Below are 20206 nucleotides of genomic sequence, written 5' to 3'. Positions count from 1 at the left end.
TTGCCAGACACATGACTAGACTCGGTAAAACATTAATTCTTATTACAATGTCCAAAAAAAGATGAACTTATAATGACAGTTGATGCACACCACCACAAACACACCATTGAGGGGTTACTACTCAACAACAGGCACTGGAAGGCTTGTAAAGGTCGAGGGGAACATCAATGCAGAAACATTATTTTCCAGCATATGAATTAGTTTATGCTGGAAGAATTAAACAAATCATTACTTTCCAGCAAAACAATAACCACAATCACACAGCAAAAGCTACACAGAGTTGATTCAAATACAACAAGCACAATGTTTTAGAGCAGTGGTCCCCAACCACCAATCCGTGGACCGGCCGTGACGCATTTGCTACCGGGCCGCACAGAAACATTAATTACTTCATTTAATGTGATAACTTAGCTGAGATAGGCACCAGCGCCCCCCGCGACACCAAAGGGAATAAGCGGTAGAAAATTGATGGATGGAACTTCATTTAGTCAACGCATTTTCTCCAACTTAACTTTTCGCCTGTCCCACTAAACACACCAATAGGCTTGTTTATAGATGTATATTACAACTCCTGATAGAAGTCACCATTTGTTATAGCGCATTAATGCACATTAATAAACATATACGATTTTAATGTGCCCAATTGTAGCCAAAAGCTAATTGCCATTTGCAGGGCTGTTGTATATAGCAGGGGTTCTTACCTGTTTGACCTCAGGACCCAACTTTACCACTATACAGGGGCCCGGGTACCATTCCAATATTTACACTAAGTTAGTAATCTTACTCTTGATTTTAATCATATTCAATAAAAACAAAATAATCTAACCTACTAACAGTTTACTACCTTATAAAATGATATAAAAGCATGTGTTAATCACAAAGATCATATAATTAATTCAACAAATACAATTAGGCTTAGGTTAGGCTGATTAGACAAAATACATTTACAAACGGTATATAATGTTTTGCTAAAATAAATAAACTAAATTAATAAATGTTTCTTAACCAAACTGTCAATATAAATCAAGTGAAAATGAAAATCCAGCTCCACCATTTTAGTCATAATTTTTGCACTTAAGAACTTTCTCTATGACATTAACGCCATACTTCTTTTGTCTGTTTTATATTGTCATTACTGCCACAAGTTGTAGAAAAGTGTATTACAACTGAGTACCGCTGTGGCCTATGTCAGTGGTTCTCAACCTTTTTTCAGTGATGTACCCCTTGTGGACATTTTTTTAATTCAAGTACCCCCTAATCAGAGCAAAGCCTTTTTGGTGGAAAAAAAGAGATAAAGTAAAATACAACACTATGTCATCAGTTTCTGATTTATTGAATTGTATAACAATGCAAAATATTGCTCATTTGTTGTGGTCTTCCTTGAACTATTTGGAAAAAAAGATATAAAAATAACAAAAAATTTGTTGAAAAATAAACGAGTGATTCAATTATAAATAAAGATTTCTACACGTAGAAGTAATCATCAACTTAAAGTGCCCTCTTTGGGGATTGTAATAGAGATCCATCTGGATTCATGAACTTATTCTAAACATTTCTTCACAAAAAATGTTTTAACATCAATATTTATGGAACACGTCCACAAAAATTCTAGCTGTCAACACTAAATATTGCATTGTTGCATTTCTTTTCACAGTTTATGAACTTACATTCATATTTTGTTGAAGTATTAGTCAATCAATATACTTATAAAGGATTATTGAATTTTTGCTATTTTTAGAATATTTATAAAAAATCTCACGTACCCCTTGGCATACCTTCAAGTACCCCTAGGAGTACGCGTACCCCCATATGAGAACCACTGGCCTATGCGGACTACAGCTGAAAAAACAAGATGTATTAGATTCTAGGGGTGGCTCGCGGGCCAAAACTGGGACCCGCGGGCCAACACTGTTATACAGTAGATGCCATCAACTACTTCAGCGTTATAGTGAGTTGGATTTCATGCTCATTTGTTTTTTTTGCTGTTTTTATCTGCCATACGTGGAAAGCCGGTCCGTGAAAATAATGCAGACATTAAACCGGTCCCTGGTGGGAAAAAGGTCGGGGACTCCCATTGTAGAGTGGCCAAGTGAAAGCCCAGATCTCAATCCAATTGGGAATTGGTGACTGGATTTCAAAACAGCTGTTCAAGACCCCGACCCCAAGCAACCTGACAGAGTTTGTACTATTATGTAACGAGGAATGGGGAAAATGTACAGTGCGTATCTGGGTTTAGGTATTAGCAAGAACTTCACAATACGATACGAGTCACGATACAATACAGTATGTGGACTCTTGTAAAAAGAAAAAAAGCCAAATTAAATGGAACATAATTTTTAAGCATCAAAAAGATACGGGTGAATACTTTTGCAAGGCACTGGAGTTGCTTTTCTAGAAAGCTCATAGGTGACCACATATGCAGTCAAGACATTTTTAAAAAATTAGCACATACACACAACACACACATAATCCCCATACTGTAGTTTCTTTCCCTGGCTGTCCTCAAAAAATGACCCTGCTGAATTCTGATAAGACTGGCGGTTGCACTCAATAGTTTTCACCCCCTCTGCCCAGCGGGAACCGCAGCCTCAAGCCTCATTCTGTTTTCCCTCTGTGCCACGGCACCCTGCGTTGCCTGGCACCATGTTTCCTGTTGTCCTCCATCTTGCTTCACAGCATGACATGAAGCCCAAAGCCTTCTCTTGGTTCCTGCCAGCACTTGCCCACATCGCATGGCCTATGTCCCTGACGTTTGTTCGCTTCTATCTGTTATGCCTTCTTTTCTGTCATTCTCTCTCGTTCCGTTGTTTTTGCACCATCCTCCCTCCCACTGATATTCTTTCTTTTTTTTTTCACCCCTCACTTGTACATTTGCTCTTTCTCCAACATCCACCCTCTTTATCTCTTCTCCCTCATCCCTTTTCTCCTCGTCCTCGCTTGCTCCCTCTCTCTTTTCTCGTATGCTCAGTGCTTTTTGAACTAAAGCGCTGCCAGTCTGAGATAAGGCTATAAAATGGCTGACATAGTCCACCCTGTTCTACTCCGCAAAGTTGAAGGCAGCAAGAGGATTAAGCATTATAATTAAAAAGTAAACTTGATGACTAAGTACCTGTGCATGTTTTCAAAAGTCGTCTACTTACATGTTAGTTGCCATGGTGAAACTGTCAGATGGCAAATTGTGCGGCTCATGTTATTTAGTGGCAAGGGATTAGACAGTCACTGTTTGGATAAATTTAATTGTATTTTTGTGCACATACACATCTTGTTGTAAACTGGCTGGGTGTTTTTTCTCTGGTGTTCTTTTTGTGCTCACTAATGTGGAACCTGCACTCACTTTACTGTGATGCATGCAAACCTGAAGCCTGCAATAAGCACACATTTCTGCTAAATGGTATTTTCTAAGAGCCTCTCTTCTAATAAGTCATACCATTCATAGTTCTGAATGCATCAGTTTTTAGCTGCTAGACATTAGAGACGTAATTGCTAAACCTAGCAGTTCAGTTCCTGTGCCGTTGTTAACAAAAACAGCAGCAGTCGGCCTCGCACCTTTCTTCAGCACCAGTCGCTAGGGACCCTCTTCAAAACACAATCTTTCAAAATGGTCGCTGCATAATCCTATCCAATCCAATCCACTTTATTTATATAGCACATTTAAACAACAATAACGTTTCCAAAGTGCTGCACAGCCATGTTAAAAACAATATTAAAAAAAATATTATGCTTCACCAATAACTGAATAAAAACAAAAAATGAATAAATATAAAACCAATATAAAAAAACAATATAAAAACAAATATGGTTAAAAACAATATTAAAGGGTAACATTAATTAAAACAGTGAAATAGAAATTAAAGTGTATAAAAACACAGAGGACAACAGAGGACAGAGGACCACACAACTCATGTAGTGTTAAGAGCCAATGAATAAAAGTGGGTCTTAAGACGAGACTTAAAACACTCCACTGTGTAAAGCGCTTTGAGTCACTTGAGAAAAGCGCTATATAAATATAATTCACATAATAATTCACTGTGGAAGCAGTTTGAACATGGAGGGGCAGAGTGTACACTGTACTTTGTGTGTGTGGTCCAATCCAACCGTGTTCGCTTGACATCTCTGTTCCATAGTAAAGCTTGACTGTCATCTTTCGGGAATGTAAACAATGAAACACTGGCTGTGTTTGTGTTGCTAAAGGCGGCCGCAATACACCGCTTCCCACCTACAGCTTTCTTCTTTGACGTTTCCATTATTCATTGAACAAATTGCAAAAGATTAAGCAACACAGATGTCCATAATACTGTGGGATTATGCGATGAAAACAGACTACTTATAGCTGGGGATGGTGCTGAAACAAAATGTCCTCTACAATGCGTCACGTCACGCGCACACGTCATCATACCGCAACGTTTTAGCATGATACTTCCGCGCGAAATTTACAATTGCAATTTGGTAAACTAAACCGGCCGTATTGGCATGTGTTGCAATGTTAAGATTTCATCATTGTTATACAAAATATCAGACTGCGTGGTCGGTAGTAGTGGGTTTCAGTAGGCCTTTAAGGCAGTCCTGCGCAACCTTTGGGAGCAGTGGATAATGGATGGAGAGCACAGCTTCACGGCAATCGGGAGAATGTGCCATGCAACTTTTCTGGATGTCATTGGATGGATGGACAAAGGATGGGCTTCAGTCATAACCGAAACCATCCTGTCCGGATTCAGAAAGGCTGGAATAATTGGAACTGCTACTGACGATGACTCTGAAATAAGCGACGTACCGATAGAAGAGGAAGCGTCACATTGTCTACCTTTGGAGTTGGCAGAGTTGTTTGGAAGCGACACCGAGGAAGAAAATTTCATCGGATTTAGCGATTAGGAGTGACAGATTATTTGGTGAAGGTATAGCATGTTCTACATGTTATAGTTATTTGAATGACTATTACTATAATATGTTATATTAACATACCAGGCACCTTCTCAGTTGGTTATTTATGCGTCATATAACGTACACTTATTCAGCCTGTTGTTCACTATTCTTTATTTTAAATTGCCTTTCAAATATATTTCTATTCTTGCTGTTGGATTTTATCAAATTTCCCCAAAAAATGCAACTTATACTCTAGTGCGACTTATATGTTTTTTTCCTTCTTTATTATGCATTTTCAGCCGGTGCGACTAATAACCCGAAAAATACAGTAAACGGGTTCCAATGTATTGTGTAATATTGTAAATAAATAAATCAAAGCCTCCCCTCAAAATAACCTCATCTCTAAAAGAAACTTGATCCCCACGCAGTTTAGTGAATAAAAATGCACCTGCCACTATGTAAACGGGGATATTCAAAAACAACACAGTACTTAAATGTTGATGCTTTTTTCTTTGCTCTTATCCAACAGGCGAATCCCATTTCTCTGCGAGCCAGCAGCCATTCTTGTATTTCCAAGTCTTATTCCTCACAGCTCAGTTTGAGGCCGCTGTGGCTTTCTTGTTCCGCGTTGAGCGACTACGCAGTCATGCCGTACACGTCGCGCTGGTCTTGTACGAGCTGCGACTGCTCCTCAAGTCTTCTGGGCAAAGTGCCCAGTTGTGTGAGTGAAAGAACACAGAGGAAGGGCAGTATGGAAAATAGTCTATTTAGATTCTAAATCATTGTCTCTGTCCAGTGAGTCAAGAACCTGGTGACCTTCCCACTGTACGACGCCTCAACTTTATCCGCCTGCTCATGCTTTATACTCGCAAGTTTGAGTCCACGGATCCACGGGAAGCCCTGCAGTACTTTTACTTCTTACGGTAATTTCACAAGATGTACTGTATGCTATGGTTCGTCCACAATGCTTTCTAATGCTTTCAATGTGTATCTGCAGCAATGAGAAAGACAGCCAGGGAGAGAACATGTTTATGCGATGCGTCAGTGAACTTGTGATTGAAAGTCGAGAGGTGGGTCACCCATTTTCTGTACAGTGAAGAACTGGTTGCCTTTTTTAGCTGTGTCAATTTTGGAAAATGAAAACAATGCACATGTTGAAGTTCTATGCAAGTATATAAACCTTAAGTTGTGATTGGCCTCATTCCGGTACACACGTGTCAGAATTTAATCAGAATCAACTTCAGGATGGTGTATTGCTGGGCGTGGTCATTATTAGTGTGGCATCAATGGACTGATTGAATTAATAGCTGCGGGAAGCATTAGCAAATTACTTCCAATTACTGAGCTAAATTGATTAAAAAAATGTTCAGAGCAAGTTGTAATTGGATTGGATATTTTTATTTTGCTCTTAACAGTTTGACATGTTGCTGGGAAGACTGGAGAAGGACGGAAGCAGGAAGGTAAGGCAGTCTTTTTTTAAATACTTGACTGAAGTACAGTACTTTAGGATTTTTTCCCCCAAAAAATCTGACAAAAACCAAAGCAATGTTTTTCCAATTAATCCGTTTCAGACACTCAAAATTATAAACATAAAACACATGTTATAGAGCAGTGGTTCTCAACCTTTTTTCAGTGATGTACCCCCTGTGAACATTTTTTTATTAAAGTACCCCCTAATCAGAGCAAAGCATTTTTGTTTGAAAAAAAGAGATAAAGAAGTAAAATACAGCACTATGTCATCAGTTTCTGATTTATTAAATTGTATAATAGTGCAAAATATTGCTCATTGCTCATAGTGGTCTTTCTTGAACTATTTTGGAAAAAAAGTTATAAAAATAACTAAAAACTTGTTGAAAAATAAACAAGTGATTCAATTATAAATAAAGATTTCTACACATAGAAGTAATCATCTACTTAAAGTGCCCTCTTTGGGGATTTTAATAGAGAGCCATCTGGATTAATGAACTTCATTCTAAACATTTCTTGACAAAAAAAGAAATCTGTAACATCAATATTTATGGAACATGTCCACAAAAATTTGAGCTGTCAACACTGAATATTGCATCGTTGCATTTCTTTTCACAGTTTATGAACTTATATTCATATTTTGTTGAAGTATTATTCAATAAATATATTCATAAAGGATTTTTAAATTGTTGCTATTTTTTGAATATTTAAAAAAAAAATCTCATGTACCCCTTGGCATACCTTCAAGTACCCCCAGGGGTACACGTAACCCCTTTTGAGAACCACTGTTATCGAGAATACTTGGAGCTTAATGAGAATAAAACAATGTGAAATACATATAAATTATACAAATAAAAGAGTTAAATAAAAATGTAATACTCTCTTGCCACATCGCGCTTCAAATATTGAGGCTTCACCATGTTGTGGATTTAATTGTTTTTTTATCTGAAGTTTGTTCTACAAGAGTTTTGGCCTAAATTGAGTATCGCTCAAGCATAACAATGGTTAAATGAACTAAATGTATCAACACTACAAAACTATTGGCCAGTAGAAGAAACTAAACCAACCAGAGCGCATTGTTCAATCTCTTGGCCAATAAATGGCTCAACTTCAGGCAGCATTCCTTTATTGGATTAAAGAAGTGCAAAAGTAACTTATTTCAACTCTAGAGGGCTCTCATAACATTGAAAATTGTATTTGAAAGGTTGTAAACCATTTTTTTTATGCTCCAGCTATGAAAATATTCGATATATATTTAATTATTCCTATTTCCCGCGGTCTTTTACCTTTATTGAAGCTACTTGTTAAAAAAAAAAAGGTGAGGAGGGGAGAGCCACAAGGACATCCCCCTTTGCTACAAGTTCTTTTTTTTAACTCAATGGTGTTTCTCACCTTATTGACTAATTTGTTTTGGCTGGTATACAAGAAGCAGAGCAAAACTTTCCAAAAAATGCTGTCAATTCATACAAAAAAATCAGTCATATCGAAGCCGAGGTAACACTGTACTTGCTTTAGCTCCCCAATTAACCTTAGATCGTAGTGTTTTTACATTCACAAAGCCTGTTAACAGCCCAAAACTAAATTTCTACAAGCTGAAAATTTTCAGTTGAGTGGAAATTCAGCATGCAACAAATGTCCTCTGTCACCTCTTTGTAGGTTTTTACCTGGCAATTGCACATCAGTTTTTTGCCTCCGTCTGTGTGTCTATGTTCCTCTAGCCTGGAGTCATTGATAAGTTTGCAGGAGACACCAGAGCCATCATTAGTAAAGTGGCCTTGGAGGCAGAGAACAAGGGTTTGTTTGAGGAAGCAGTCAGACTCTATGAGCTGGCCAAGGTGAGTACAGATTCACCTTCAACCCAGTTTCCTCCAGATCACAGCCGTCTCATCTTTAAACCCTTTTTTCCATTTCTCCTGTGAAGAATCCAGACAAGGTGTTGGAGCTTATGAACAAGTTGTTGAGTCCTGTCATTGCCCAAATCAGCGCTCCTCAGTCCAATAAGGAGAGGCTAAAAAACACTGCTGTCGCCATCGCTGAACGGTCAGGACCAACACAATGCACTGTTTTAATTCTGTCAATGCAAATAGATTTGCTTACAGCCTGTTATTTTCCCCATCCAGGTATCGCTCTCAAGGAATTGCTGGAGACAAGTTTGTCGATAGCACTTTCTATCTTCTACTAGACCTGATGACCTTCTTTGACGAGTACCATGCAGGTCACATTGACAGAGCATATGATGTGAGGGGTTTGAAAGAAAAAATGTACAGTGGAACCCACTTATGTCGAACATCCTTCTGTGTCAACCAAATCATTAAGTCTCCACCAACCGGATTTTCCTTTTTACTAAAGAGTGCCCGCTTAAGTAGAGATTAACATAACCACTAGGCCACCTACTCAGTGGCCTAGTGGTCAGAGTGTCCGCCCTGTGATCGGTAGGTTGGGAGTTCAAACCCCAGCCGAGTCATACCAAAGACTATGAAAATGGAAGCCATTACCTCCATGATTGGCACTCAGCATCTAGGGTTGGAATTAGGGGTTAAATCACTACAAACTATTCCCGGGCACGGCACCGCTGCTGCCCACTGCTCCCCTCACCTCCCAGGGGTTGACCAAGGGAATGGGTCGAATGCAGAGGACAAATTTCACCACACCTAGTGTGTGTGTGAGACAATGATTGGTACTTTAACTTAACTGCATTTATTGAGATAAAATATGAGGACCAAAGTAGTCATTTGTATGACAGGTTGATTTATGTTGACATGTGCCAGCATTTTTGACTTCATCATTATTACTAAGCAGCGGGGAGCGACACATTACCACTGTCTTGTAACACAACATCAAAAGGTGCACACAATGACTTCTTATTTAGTGTAAACTAAGCTTCAAAATAAAAGCATGGCAATATTAACTTCGATTGTACCACAACATTTTTTTTCCAGATTATTTCCAGGTTTTTAGCCACTGGGAAAACATTTTGCACATGCACAAAATTGTTGTCCTTGTAGTCAGAACTATGCAGAAACTCAGCTAAAATGAATATAAAATATGGATATGACTTTTGCAACAGTCAACGATCTGATTTCGATTTTTGGGGTAACGATTTGATTTGGAATCATTCTCAATTCAACACGATTGTCGATTGAAACCGATTCTCGCAATATATTATTTGGTATAAAAGTTAGAGTAAAACATTTCTAAAACAATTTACAAATGATCCTCTTAGCTACTGACATATGGCATACCGAATTTTTCGGGGTATAAGTCGCACCTGCCGAAAATGCATATTAAAGAAGGAAAAAACATATAAGTCGCACTGGAGTATAAGTGGCATTTTGGGGGGAAATTTACTTTATAAAACCCAACACCAAGAATAGACATTTGAAAGGCAATTTAAAATAAATAAAGAATAGTGAAAAACAGGCTGAATAAGTGTACGTTATATGAGGCATAAATAACCAACTGAGAAGGTGTCTGCTATGTTAACCTAACATATTATGGTAAGAGTCATTCAAATAACTATAACATATAGAACATGCGTTTACATATACATTTACCAAACAATCTGTCACTCTTAATTGCTAAATCCCATGAAATCTTATACGTCTAGTCTCTTACGTGAATGAGCTAAATAATATTATTTGATATTTTACGGTAATGTGTTAATAATTTCACACATTAGTCGCTCCTGAGTATAAGTCGCACCCCCGGCCAAACTGAAAAAAACTGCGACTTATACTCCGAAAAATACGGTAAATGCACTACGAGTAAGCTGCAGATGGCTTCAAAAAGTATTTAAAAATTGATTTACAGTTCAAAAAAAAATAAAAGATTAAACAATTTTTGAAAATATAACTATTTTAAATTAGAATTGCAATTCAAATTTGAACTGATTTTTTTTTTCAGCACCTTTATTATAAAATATACAAAACACAGGCAAATCTAAATGAAAATATGCTCAAAAGAAGGAAATTGGTGTCGTCAAACTGCTACAGGTTAAAATAATGTCTGCTCAAAGCAGGGGTGTCAAACTCATTTTCATTGAGGGCCACATCGTAGTAATGGCTGCTTTCAGAGGGCCGCGTTTTTAAAATTAATTTACATTGTGCATGCGGGTATTAACCTGTGTTTAATCATAATTAATCGAAATGCATATGATTATTTGATTTTTTTTTATGTTTAACTCGCCTTAAAATCATAAATAAAGGTGACAAGCAGATATTTAACTTTTTGTTTTTATCTCACAAATATAGTTTTACAATAAAGTATATAATAATAATATAATTGGCATGGCTGGAAGTGTGGTAACATTTCTGCTCAGGTAGCAGTTAAAGGGAACGAACTAGCACAGTGGTTCTCAAACTTTTTTCACCAAGTACCACCTCCAGAAAAAACCTGGCTCTCCATGTAAAGACTTACAGTACATTAAAATTCTGTAGCGTATTAGGCCTAAAAAGGTTGCATCTTGAAGATCTGCGATGACCTGTATGTATGATAAAATACAATAATATAGTTTTGCAATGCAGTATACAATAGTAATATAATTGGCATGATCAGATAATATTACAGTTTGAAATATGCATTTTTTTCTGTCAAAATAGAAAGAACGAATGCATTTAGTAAGGAAAAAAAAAAAGGATTTTATTGAAACCCATTTTTTTTCATGTGGCTTTCACGGCCCACATAAAATTATGTGCCAGGCCAGAACTGGCCCCCGGGCCTTGAGTTTGGCACATGTGATTTAAATTCACAAGCATATGGCTAGCTTGAGTTTTCTACATGTCGACAATTGCTTATGTCAACGCCGCTTTTACTGTATTTACCGTCGACATCAGCGGGTTCCATCGTACAGTTACTTGCTGTTTTTGTCATCATTGTGCAATGAAAATAGAGATTTATTCATCAGTATCAGAAGGGGGAGGAATATGCAAAGCTAACAGTGTTTATGTGGTCAGGTGATGGAGCGTCTCAAACTTCTACCCCTCAGCCAGGACAGTGTGGAGGAGAGAGTGGCAGCCTTTAGGAACTTCAGTGACGAGGTGGGAGAAAATACTTGAATGCAAATAGAAACATTGACATGTTTCAAGAGCTCTTTTTTCCCCCCTTTGCAGGTGCGTCACAACTTGTCAGAGGTCTTACTTGCCTCTATGAACATCCTGTTCACGCAGTACAAGCGCCTAAAGGGTGCACCAGCAGGCACACCGGGACGAGCTCAGAGAACTTTGGATGACAGAGACACGGTAAGGAGAAACTCTTTAGAAAACACAGTCAAACATTATTTTGCAAATGAAAGGTGAGCTTTTGAGGAGAGAGATATTAGAACCCTTTACAGTAGGGAGGGTCGTGACTCTTCACCGTTTAAAAAATGGCACCGACTTGCAAGTTTTCTTGCATTTGCCTCACTCGCAATAAATGAATACGTCAACAGGGATTCCTACATTTTGATTATCTTATGATTAGTGACAAAAAAAAACTATGCAATGGTGTAAACATTTACCTGTTTTTTGTTTAGTTTTTTCTTATTCCGCACAATAAGACTCATTAAAAATAATTGCCATAATAAATTGATTTTATGGTGGCAACCATGCAGAACTAAATCTATTATTCAAATCAATGAGGTTAGTAATGTTCATTTAGAAAATGCAGCCTGCAATTTGTCTTATTAGTCGATAAATAATGACATATATTAGCGCCCCCGCAACCAAAGAGTGACAAGCGGTAGAAAATGGATGGAAGGATTATTCAATATTATACCTATTTTCTTTGTAACATATAACACAAAGTTAAGATGCGGCTGTTCTGTTCAGGTTTTTTAATATATATTAATGTACATTAAATTTGTTTTAGCATTGTTAAATTAAAAAGAGGTATTCTACATCTTTGAAATGTTATGTGTGTGGCGCCGAGTGGAAAAAGTTTAGATTTCCCTGCAATGCAGCCATTATCTAATCGTGTTATTTGTGAGAAACAATTAGAGGGCGCAATTAATGCCATACTGTACCATCAATGTCCACAATATGTACTGTTGGTAAGTGAACAGAGTGAAGTTACCCCTGCTGGAAAAGTTAGCGCATCAATATGTCTGCATTGCTATCTGGGCATGTTTTTATTATTTTTTCTATAGCTAATTGGCTGCCACCTATTTCACATGTTGACTTCCTCATATTATTCAACAACATTAAATAAGTCTCTTTTTTATGGGTCATGCATTTAGATTTAAAGGGTTTAACTCTGAGCCATGTCTTTTCAGCTCTTTGTTGGTTGAACATTGCATTAAGTTAGAATTGACTGTGGGATTTTTGTCTTTTATTGGCTACTCATATACAGTATAAAGCCTTTCTCTAACTTTAGTACCTCGTAAACAATTATATACTGCAGTGGTTCTCAACCTTTTTTCAGTGATGTACCCCCTGTGAATTTTTTTTTAATTCAAGTACCCCCTAATCAGAACAAAGCATTTTAGTTTGAAAAAAAGAGATAAAGAAGTAAAATACAGCACTATGTCATCAGTTTATAATTTAATAAATTGTATAACAGTGCAAAGTATTGCTCATTTGTAGTGGTCTTTTTTTAACTATTTGGAAAAAAAGATATCAAAATAACTAAAAACTTGTTGAAAAATAAACAAGTGATTCAATTTTAGATAAAGATTCCTACACGTAGAAGTAATCATCAATTTTTAGTGCCCTCTTTGGGTATTGTAATAGAGATCCATCTGGATTCATGACCTTAATTCTAAACATTTCTTTGCAAAAAAAGAAATCTTTAACATCAATATCTATGGAACATGTCCACAAAAAATTTTGCTCTCAACACTGAATATTGCATTGTTGTATTTTTTTCGCAGTTTATGAACTTACATTCATATTTTGTTGAAGTATTATTTAATAAATATATTTATAAATATCACATACCCCTTGGCCTACCTTCAAGTACCCCCAGAGGTACGCGTACCCTCATTTGAGAACCACTGATATACTGTATTGTTACATGTATGTTATTTTTATATTTTAGATTGTTTTTAGTATTTCTTTTTGTACCGTGTTTATTACATTTACAGTATTTTTTTAAATGAATTGTATTTTTCATATATTTATTTACCTGCTTTAAGTTTGCAAGTGTTCATGTTTATTTGTAAGAAATAATTTATCTTTTTTTCTTACTTGGGATCATGAGCTTTAATGAGCATAAAAATGTAAATGTGCCAAATTGTAGCCCCCAGCCAGAGGCTAATTTCTGTCTCCAGCAGTTTGATGATACGTTCAACAATGTCCATTAAATCGTAAAACAAACAACACCAGCATCAGACCTCATAAACTGCGCAATAAAAGACACAGACTGGGATATAAGACATACACGTAACAGTAGTTTGCGGAATTACCTTAGCTTAAGACAGATCAGGAATTAAATGACCATTGTAGTTAAAGTGCATCAGAGCTGATGGAAAAGCGCTTTAGTGTTCAAGTGAAACGATTGACAAAAATATATTTTAAAAAAAAACGGAATAAGTTGAACATGACCTTGTAAGTGCAAAACACAAACTATAACTTTCTTAATTAAAATTACTGAAGTACTAAGGTCCATAATTTAAAATTACTTATATCAGTGGTTCTCAAACTTTTTTTTACCAGTGCCCACCTCAAAAAAAATGTTGCTCTCCAAGTACCACCATAATGAAAGTTAAATACAGTTGTGTAATAGGATTCATTGATAACAAGTGTTGGAGCTTAAATGCTGTTGAAGTTAATTTACATTTTATGGAAGGTGCTTTATGTTTACTCCGCCAAAAGGGGACTGTTTACTTTATTTGCATAATGCGAAAATGTATATATTGAATGCTTAGAGTAATTATAAAGCTCACATTTTTGTCTAAATAATTTGATGACCTAATTGTTTTAATTGCATACATGGCGGAAGGATCTGTGTAGTAAGATGGTTTTTGGACGCAAGGTGTTATGGGTAATGGCAGACAGGTGCGGTGGGATCGAGCCACACATTTTTTTTGACCTCACACATACGTTTTCTTACTCTTTTTTTTCTAACTCTTCGTTACTGTAACAAACTAACTTTATTTTGCAATTCATTTGTTCCCACATCGTTATTGTTTTACGTTTTTGAAGTTGAAAAGTAAACTATACAAAACAAAGAGGAACGTCTGGAGTTTTGATTTGTTGTTGCCACAACAAGTGGAGCAAGAGAAAGCTGAGGAGCGTCAAGCTAAGGCAACATTAGGAATCTACAGCAAGGTATAGGTTAAGTATATTTATATTTTTGGCCACTGTAACATTACACACAGTGACACTGTTTGAATATAGGAACGTAAAACACTACTTTAATCAAGTGGTTCTTTGGTGTGCCTTTAGATGAAGCTTGTGGTACACGTACCTCAGTTTGAGAATCACTGATTTATATTAATCCATCCATCAATTTTCTACCGCTTATTCCCTTTGGGGTCGCGGGGGGCGCTGGTGCCCATCTCAGCACCAATCGGGCGGAAGGCGGAGTACACCCTGGACAAGTCGCTACCTCATCGCAGGATTTATATTAATGTTCTTTACCATACCATACCGACTTTATATATAGAGCCCTTTAAAACAACCACAGTTGAAGAACAAAGGGCTGTACACCTGGAAGAATAGAGGCAAAGGACAGACTAAAATATAACATTTAAAACAGAAGGAAAATACACATTGAAAAAGCAAATACAAATTACTCTTTGAACAATTTGTTAGATAAAAGCAGTTAAAAAGTTGAAAACAGTTAAAAAAGTTAAAAACAGTTTAAAGTCAGTGAATAAAAATGGGTTTTAAGAAGGGTCTTAAAAAGTAGCCAAAGAAGGGACCTGTTTCACATGGAGAGGGAGATCGTTCCAGAGTTTGGGACCCGCAACAGAGAAGGCTCTGTCCCCTCTAAGCTTGCACTTTGAGCATGCTGTACACCCGGGGTCACCAACGCGGTGCCCGCGGGCCCCAGGTAGCCCGTAAGGACCAGATGAGTCGCCCGCTGGCCTGTTCAAAAAATAGCTCAAATAGCAGCACTTACCAGTGAGCTGCCTCTATTTTTTAAATTTTATTTTTTTACTAGCAAGCTGGTCTCGCTTTGCTCGACATTTTTAATTCTAAGAGAGACAAAACTCAAATAGAATTTGAAAATCCAAGAAAATATTTTAAAGACTTGGTCTTCACTTGTTTAAATAAATTCATTTATTTTTTTACTTTGCTTCTTATAACTTTCAGAAAGACAATTTTAGAGGAAAAATACAACCTTAAAAAGGATTTTAGGATTTTTAAACACATATACCTTTTTACCTTTTAAATTTCTTCCTCTTCTTTCCTGACAATTTAAATTAATGTTCAAGTATTTTTTTTAATGGTAAAAACTAATGAATACATTTTAATTTAATTCTTCATTTTAGCTTCTGTTTTTTCGACAAAGAATATTTGTGAAATATTTCTTCAAACTTATTATGATTAAAATTAAAAAAAAATATTCTGGCAAATCTAGAAAATCTGTAGAATCAAATTTAAATTTAAATTCAAAGTCTTTTGAATTTCTTTAAAAAACATTTGTTCTGGAAAATCTAGAAGAAATAATGATTTGTTTTTGTTAGGAATATAGCTGGGTCCAATTTGTTATATATTCTAACAAAATGCAGATTGGATTTTGATCTATTTTAAAAATTTCATCAAAATTCTAAAATTAATAATAATCAGGAAAAATTAGCAATGATGTTCCATAAATCCTTTTTTTAATTCTTTCAAAAAGATTCCAACCAGTTAGGTTTTTCTCTTCATTTTTTTCGGTTGAATTTTTAATTTTAAAGAGTCGAAATTGAAGATAAACAATGTTTCAAAATTTTATTTAAATTTTTTCGTGTTTTCTCCTCTTTTAAACCATTGAATTATGTGTTTTTTTCATCATTTATTCCCTACAAAAAACCTTCCGTAAAAGGAAAAAAAATGTACGACGAAATGACAGACAGAAATACCCGTTTTTTTATATGTATAGATTTATTTATTAAAGGTAAATTGAGCAAATTGGCTATTTCTGTCAATTTATTTAATTGTGTATCAAACTGGTAGCCCGTCGCATTTATCAGTACCCAAGAAGTAGTTCATGGTTTCAAAAAGGTTGGCGACCCCTGCTGTACACAAAAGCTGAGCAACTTTCAGCATTTTGTTCCCTTACTGAATGTGAAAATGAACCGAATTGTGACCTTAAAGGTTACCTATTATTTTTTTGTCGATAAAAGTTGTTATAATTTCATTGTGCAATGCACATTCATTTTTTAAAGAGTCGTACGGACGTCAATGCATGCCAAACTTACTTACATGGGCATTGTTACCTCCCCTCGTTCTGCTTACGAAGTTTTATACAATGTTTACAGTGTTAGCTTGTTCAAAAACGACTTAACACCTTGAGGCCCAAGCTGTTTGTTTACATGCTTTTTTTTTTTTTATTTCTCTTTGCTATTTGGGCTTATTGGACCCTAATTAGGATAAAAACTGAGAATCATCTTTTGATATGATGTACTTAGTCCATAAGTAACAAACGTGTACTTCATGTTTAATGACATGCTAATTCTTATATTTACACTTTTTTTCCCCAAATTCTATTGTATGTTATACTCTTTTGACACCACCAGATGGCAGTGTAAGTGTCCACATAAGCGGCCACAAGACCCCAATTCTGTAGTGTACACAAATAAGACCTTAAAAGTGCTGTCCACGCATGTCGCCACTAAGCCTTTAGAGCAGGGGTGTCAAACTCAAATACAGAGTGGGCCAAAATTTAAAACTGAACAAGGCCGCGGGCCGAGGTTGAACAAATTAACCGTTTAATAAGGACCCAAACAAGTTTTGCATTGAATATTGAACAAGCAAGGCTTATATAACTTTATAGTGACATGCAAAATCGAGTTTCAAATAATAATAACAATAAAAAATATCAATGGCATATCAAATAAAATGTAAATAAAAATTGAATGCCTCTTTTCGGCAGTGGGGTTGAGGTGGACGGGGTTTGGTGATAGCGGGGGGTGTATATTGTAGCGTCCCGGAAGAGTTAGTGCTGCAAGGCGTTCTGGGTATTTGTTCTGTTGTGTTTATGTTGTGTTACGGTGCGGATGTTCTCCCGAAATATGTCATTCTTGTTTGGTGTGGGTTCACAGTGTGGTGCATATTTGTAACAGTGTTCAAGTTATTTATACGGCCACCCTCAGTGGGACCTGTATGGCTGTTGACCAAGTATGCCTTGCATTCACTTGTGTGTGTGTTTAAGCCGCATATATGATGTGACTGGGCCGGCACGCTGTTTGTATAGAGGAAAAGCGGACGTGGAGACAGGTTGTAGAGAACGCCAAAGGCAGTGCCTTTAAAGCCCACCCCAAATATTGTTGTTCGGGATAAAATTCGGGAGGGGCACTGAACTTCGGGAGTCTCCCGGGAAAATCGAGAGGGTTGGCAAGTAAGAGAGTTAGCAGTGAATGCAGTGTTACAGCTGCGGGCCAGCTCTAATGTTAATTTGATATTGCCTCAAGGACCAAGTAAAATTACACGGCGGGCCAAATTTGGCCCGCGGGCCAGAGTTTGACACCCATGCTTTAGAGGTTTTAAAAGTCCTCGGGAGTCCAATCACAGCGAAGTGGGGTCGGTGGGAGACGTACCTAAAGGAGGGGCCTTAAGGTGAGGTTAATTAAACGGACTGTTTTCGTGGGATACCGAAAATACGAAGCAGCTATGCCGACTGTACGAAGACCTACAAAGCTGTCTGTGCTGGTAGTCGTGTGGCGCTGCTCTGTAGAAGTCAAATACAAACGGCCAGAACCTGTTTGCAGGAGATCCTCTTTAATGTGAACCATAACTATGGCACACGCTACTAAAAGATCCTGTTCCTTACTAGACCGGGCTTTCTGCTCAGCTGCTCCCAGTCTGTGGAACGCTCTCCCTGACCACCTGAGGGCACCTCAGACTGTGAATGCTTTTTAAAAAAAACCTTTTAATAGACATGCATGCTTGTTCTAGCTATTGGGCTGTTTTTAGTTTTATAATTTATTTATTTGTATTATCTTTTTATTATTATTACTATTTTTTTTTTACACTGTGGCACTTTTAAGTGCTTTTTTAGAAATAAAATCTATTATTAAAGGTGCTGTCCTGATAAATCTAATGACAATTACATTGCACTGTTGCACCCTTCCACAACTGTACAAGCATCACATTTGGAGAACATAGAGACAAAGTCAACCATCTCTTGATGTCTTGTGATCACAGCAGCTGCGCAGCCAAGCTCGAGCCCTGATCACCTTCGCTGGCATGATCCCCTACAACATGGCTGGAGACACCAATGCCAGACTGGTGCAGATGGAATTACTGATGAACTGACATGTCCACAAATACACAACATGTTGGTGACACAAACTTCATTCTTCCAGTTGTTTCCTTTTATTCCCAATTTTGTATCACCAGTCATTTGGAATAATAAAAAAAAAGCTTTTCAGTTTTTAAAGCATTTTTTTTTTCATCCCATTTCATTTGATCGCATGCATTATTGTTGAATGCACTTTTCATAGTAAGAGTCTGCAAAATTACTTTACCGACCCCACGTTTTTGTACACAACACATCATGGCCAGAGTGAGACATTGCACTCTAGTACTTTTCTACATTTGTATTCTCGTGAATAACTGTTAAAACTAGTGCTGTCAAATTTAACAAGTTAATTCATGTAATTAATCACAAAAATAGCGTATTAATCATATTTATACTCATGCTGATGAAACATTTTAATCTGAGCCGAGGATGTCGTTGTGGCTTTTGCAGCCCTTTGAGACACTCGTGATTTAGGCCTGGATAAATAAACTTTGATTGATTGATTTAGATTAATCACACTTTTGAATTGGAATTAATCATGATTAATCACATGTTATTACTTGCTTGCAGAATTCCAATTAACTTAAAAAAAGAGCCAAACATTTTGAACATTTTTTGAATGTTTTACTTGAATGCATTATTTGCTCCAAATTCCTTAACCGTTTTAAGTCTCATGCATTTTGACAAGGAGACTTCTACTGGTGTGCTAGCTGGTAAACTTCACTCGATGGGACTTTAAATCAATCTTTGTTCAAGTTTTGAGGAAATACATACATTTCATTCGAGTAAAACATTCAATAGTGTGGAATAACAATTGTGTCCAAATATTGGGCTCTAATTTAAATTTAATTTGAATTATGCAAGCAAGTATTAACATGTGATTAATCATGACTATTTCAGATTAAAGTGTGATTCATCTAAATTTCAAGTGTGTGATCAATCACAATCTAAATCTATGTGTTATTAATCATGACTAATCCAGATTTAAGTGTGATTAATCTCAATTTAAAGTGGGATTACTCTAAATGTTTATTGATCATGATTATACCGGATTAAAATGTAATTAATCTCAATTTAAAGTGTGATTAATCACAATCTAAATGTATATGTTATTAATCATGATTAATCCAGATTAAAGTGTGATTAATCTAAATTTAAAGTGTGTGATCAATCACAATCTAAATGTATGTGTTATTAATCCAGATTAAAGTGTGATTATTCACCATTTATCGAAATGTATATGTGTTATCACGATTAATCCAGATTTAAGTGTGATTAAATGTAAAGTGGGATTAATCACAATTTATCTAAATGTATATGTGTTATTAATCATGATTAATCCAGATTTAAGTGTGATTAATCAAAATTTAAAGTGGGATTAATTTAAATGTTTGTGTTATTAATCATGATTATACCAGATTGAAATCAGAATCAGAAAAGTTTTTATTGCCATTGTTTGAGAACGGGTTCACAAACTAGGAATTTTACCTGGTGCAATCGTGCAACTTAAAAT

The 20206-nt window shown here is 36.4% G+C and overlaps 1 protein-coding gene across 3 annotated transcripts in view; it reads left to right on the top strand.

Moving 5' to 3' along the window:
* The window catches only part of nup93 (nucleoporin 93), a 78273-nt gene extending 59442 nt beyond the window's left edge, over window positions 1-18831 (top strand). For 2 of the 3 annotated variants that reach the window (XM_061917050.1, XM_061917052.1), the window contains 10 exons: window positions 5390-5581; window positions 5657-5783; window positions 5858-5930; window positions 6276-6320; window positions 8046-8162; window positions 8249-8367; window positions 8448-8565; window positions 11280-11363; window positions 11436-11564; window positions 18597-18831. In XM_061917050.1, the coding sequence (XP_061773034.1) occupies window positions 5390-5581; window positions 5657-5783; window positions 5858-5930; window positions 6276-6320; window positions 8046-8162; window positions 8249-8367; window positions 8448-8565; window positions 11280-11363; window positions 11436-11564; window positions 18597-18707 (1115 nt within the window). In that variant the 3' untranslated portion in view covers window positions 18708-18831. The remainder of the gene's footprint in view (window positions 1-5389; window positions 5582-5656; window positions 5784-5857; window positions 5931-6275; window positions 6321-8045; window positions 8163-8248; window positions 8368-8447; window positions 8566-11279; window positions 11364-11435; window positions 11565-18596) is intronic. The other variant, XM_061917051.1, reaches the window with a different exon arrangement.
* Window positions 18832-20206: the final 1375 nt, after the last annotated feature.

This window comes from Nerophis ophidion, linkage group LG12, assembly GCF_033978795.1.
Source record: "Nerophis ophidion isolate RoL-2023_Sa linkage group LG12, RoL_Noph_v1.0, whole genome shotgun sequence".
Lineage (NCBI taxonomy): Eukaryota > Metazoa > Chordata > Actinopteri > Syngnathiformes > Syngnathidae > Nerophis > Nerophis ophidion.
This window is presented reverse-complemented; position numbering and strand designations above follow the sequence as displayed.